The 1,340-nt window shown below is 40.6% G+C and overlaps 1 protein-coding gene across 1 annotated transcript in view; it reads right to left on the bottom strand.

Annotated features, from left to right (window-relative positions):
- LOC118418122 (trichohyalin-like) overlaps positions 1–1,331 on the bottom strand; it is a 1,782-nt gene extending 451 nt beyond the window's left edge. The window contains exon 1 of the mRNA XM_035823953.1: positions 12–1,331. Within this exon, the coding sequence (XP_035679846.1) occupies positions 12–1,317 (1,306 nt within the window). The 5' untranslated portion in view covers positions 1,318–1,331. The remainder of the gene's footprint in view (positions 1–11) is intronic.
- Between the last annotated feature and the right edge of the window lie 9 nt (positions 1,332–1,340).

The following is a 1,340-nucleotide window of genomic DNA, read 5'->3' as shown; positions in this document are numbered from 1 at the left end:
TGCCAGTTCACCTTGTCCTTCCATGGTTTCTCCCTCCCCACACGTAACTGTTGCCCCGTTATCGATTTTCTCTTCCTCATAGCTTAGCTCGTCTGCATCTTGATAAACATAATCTGATGTCTGCAGTTCCTCCTCTGTTAGCACTTCGGTTTTGTGTTCTAGACCCCCATCTACCGACTTGTACTCTTCGTTAACGTCTTGTGTCACATGTAGAGCTATGTTAATGTCATCGTTCTGACTCAGGTCTTCCTTTTCAGTTGTACCTGTGTCTTTGATTTCTTTTTTCTTTTCCATACCTGCACCCTCTAACATGTCAATTTGGTTCAAAACTTCGTCCATGATTTGACCATGGCTTTGTGTTATCTGATCTTTCTGATGCTGCAACTCGTCTTTCATTCTTTCTATTTCCATGTTTAACTTCCTATTTTCCTCACTCATGCTTTCATTTCGCTGCTTAAGGGCAGAAACTTCAGATTTCAAAATGCCCATCTCTTTAGCCAGCGTCTTCTTTTCCTCTCTAATTGCTTTGTTGTCATTTTCCGTCTCGTCAAGGGCCTTTATTAGCTGTTCAATTTCTTGTTTAGATTTCTCATTTTCCTCTCGCATACTTTCCATTTCTAACTCAGATGCAGGATTTTCTTTCTTCAACCCTTCTGCTTCGTCATTCTTTTCCTTGTCAATTTCTTCATTTTTCTTAACCACCTCACTGTGCCCTTTCCTGAACTCGCTATCTTCCAGTACGTCTTTATTGCCTTTCAGAATTCTTTCACTCTGGGACTTCAGGAGAGAAAGTTCTTGTTCTAACTTTTTCAGCTCAACATTTTCCCTCCCGATGGCCTCAAGTTCCCTTTTTAAGTTATCGTTCTCCCGTTGTAGTTCAAAACATTGAGCCTGTATCTTTTCTTCTTTTTCCACCTCTCCTGTCATTTCGTCTATACCTCCTCTTAAATTTCCATTTTCGATTTTTAGTTCCTCATTCTCCTGTCTAATCTGTTCATATTCCTGAGCTACCCTCTCAGACTGGGCCTGAATCGTATCTGCTTCTGGCCTTACCTGCTGGTTCTCTGTTTCTAACTCTTTGATCTTCTTTTCTAACGTTTCTCTCTTCTTTTCCATCACAGCAATCATTTTCTGCTTTTGCTTTTCCAGCTCTATTTCCTTGTGCCTCATTTCGTCTAGCGTTCTCTCATATTCCTTCTGTATAGTTTGATTCTCTTCTAACACCTTACTTTGTTCTTTTCCCATTCTATGTATCTCACGTTTCAGTCGTTCATTCTCCTGTTGCAGACTCTCTGCGTTTGACTGATCTTTAGCCATCGTGTCGATTTTGTTTTGGGTTT

Source organism: Branchiostoma floridae, chromosome 6 (assembly GCF_000003815.2).
Source record: "Branchiostoma floridae strain S238N-H82 chromosome 6, Bfl_VNyyK, whole genome shotgun sequence".
NCBI lineage: Eukaryota > Metazoa > Chordata > Leptocardii > Amphioxiformes > Branchiostomatidae > Branchiostoma > Branchiostoma floridae.
Note: the sequence above shows the minus strand (reverse complement) of the source record. Positions and strands in the feature narration are given on the sequence as shown.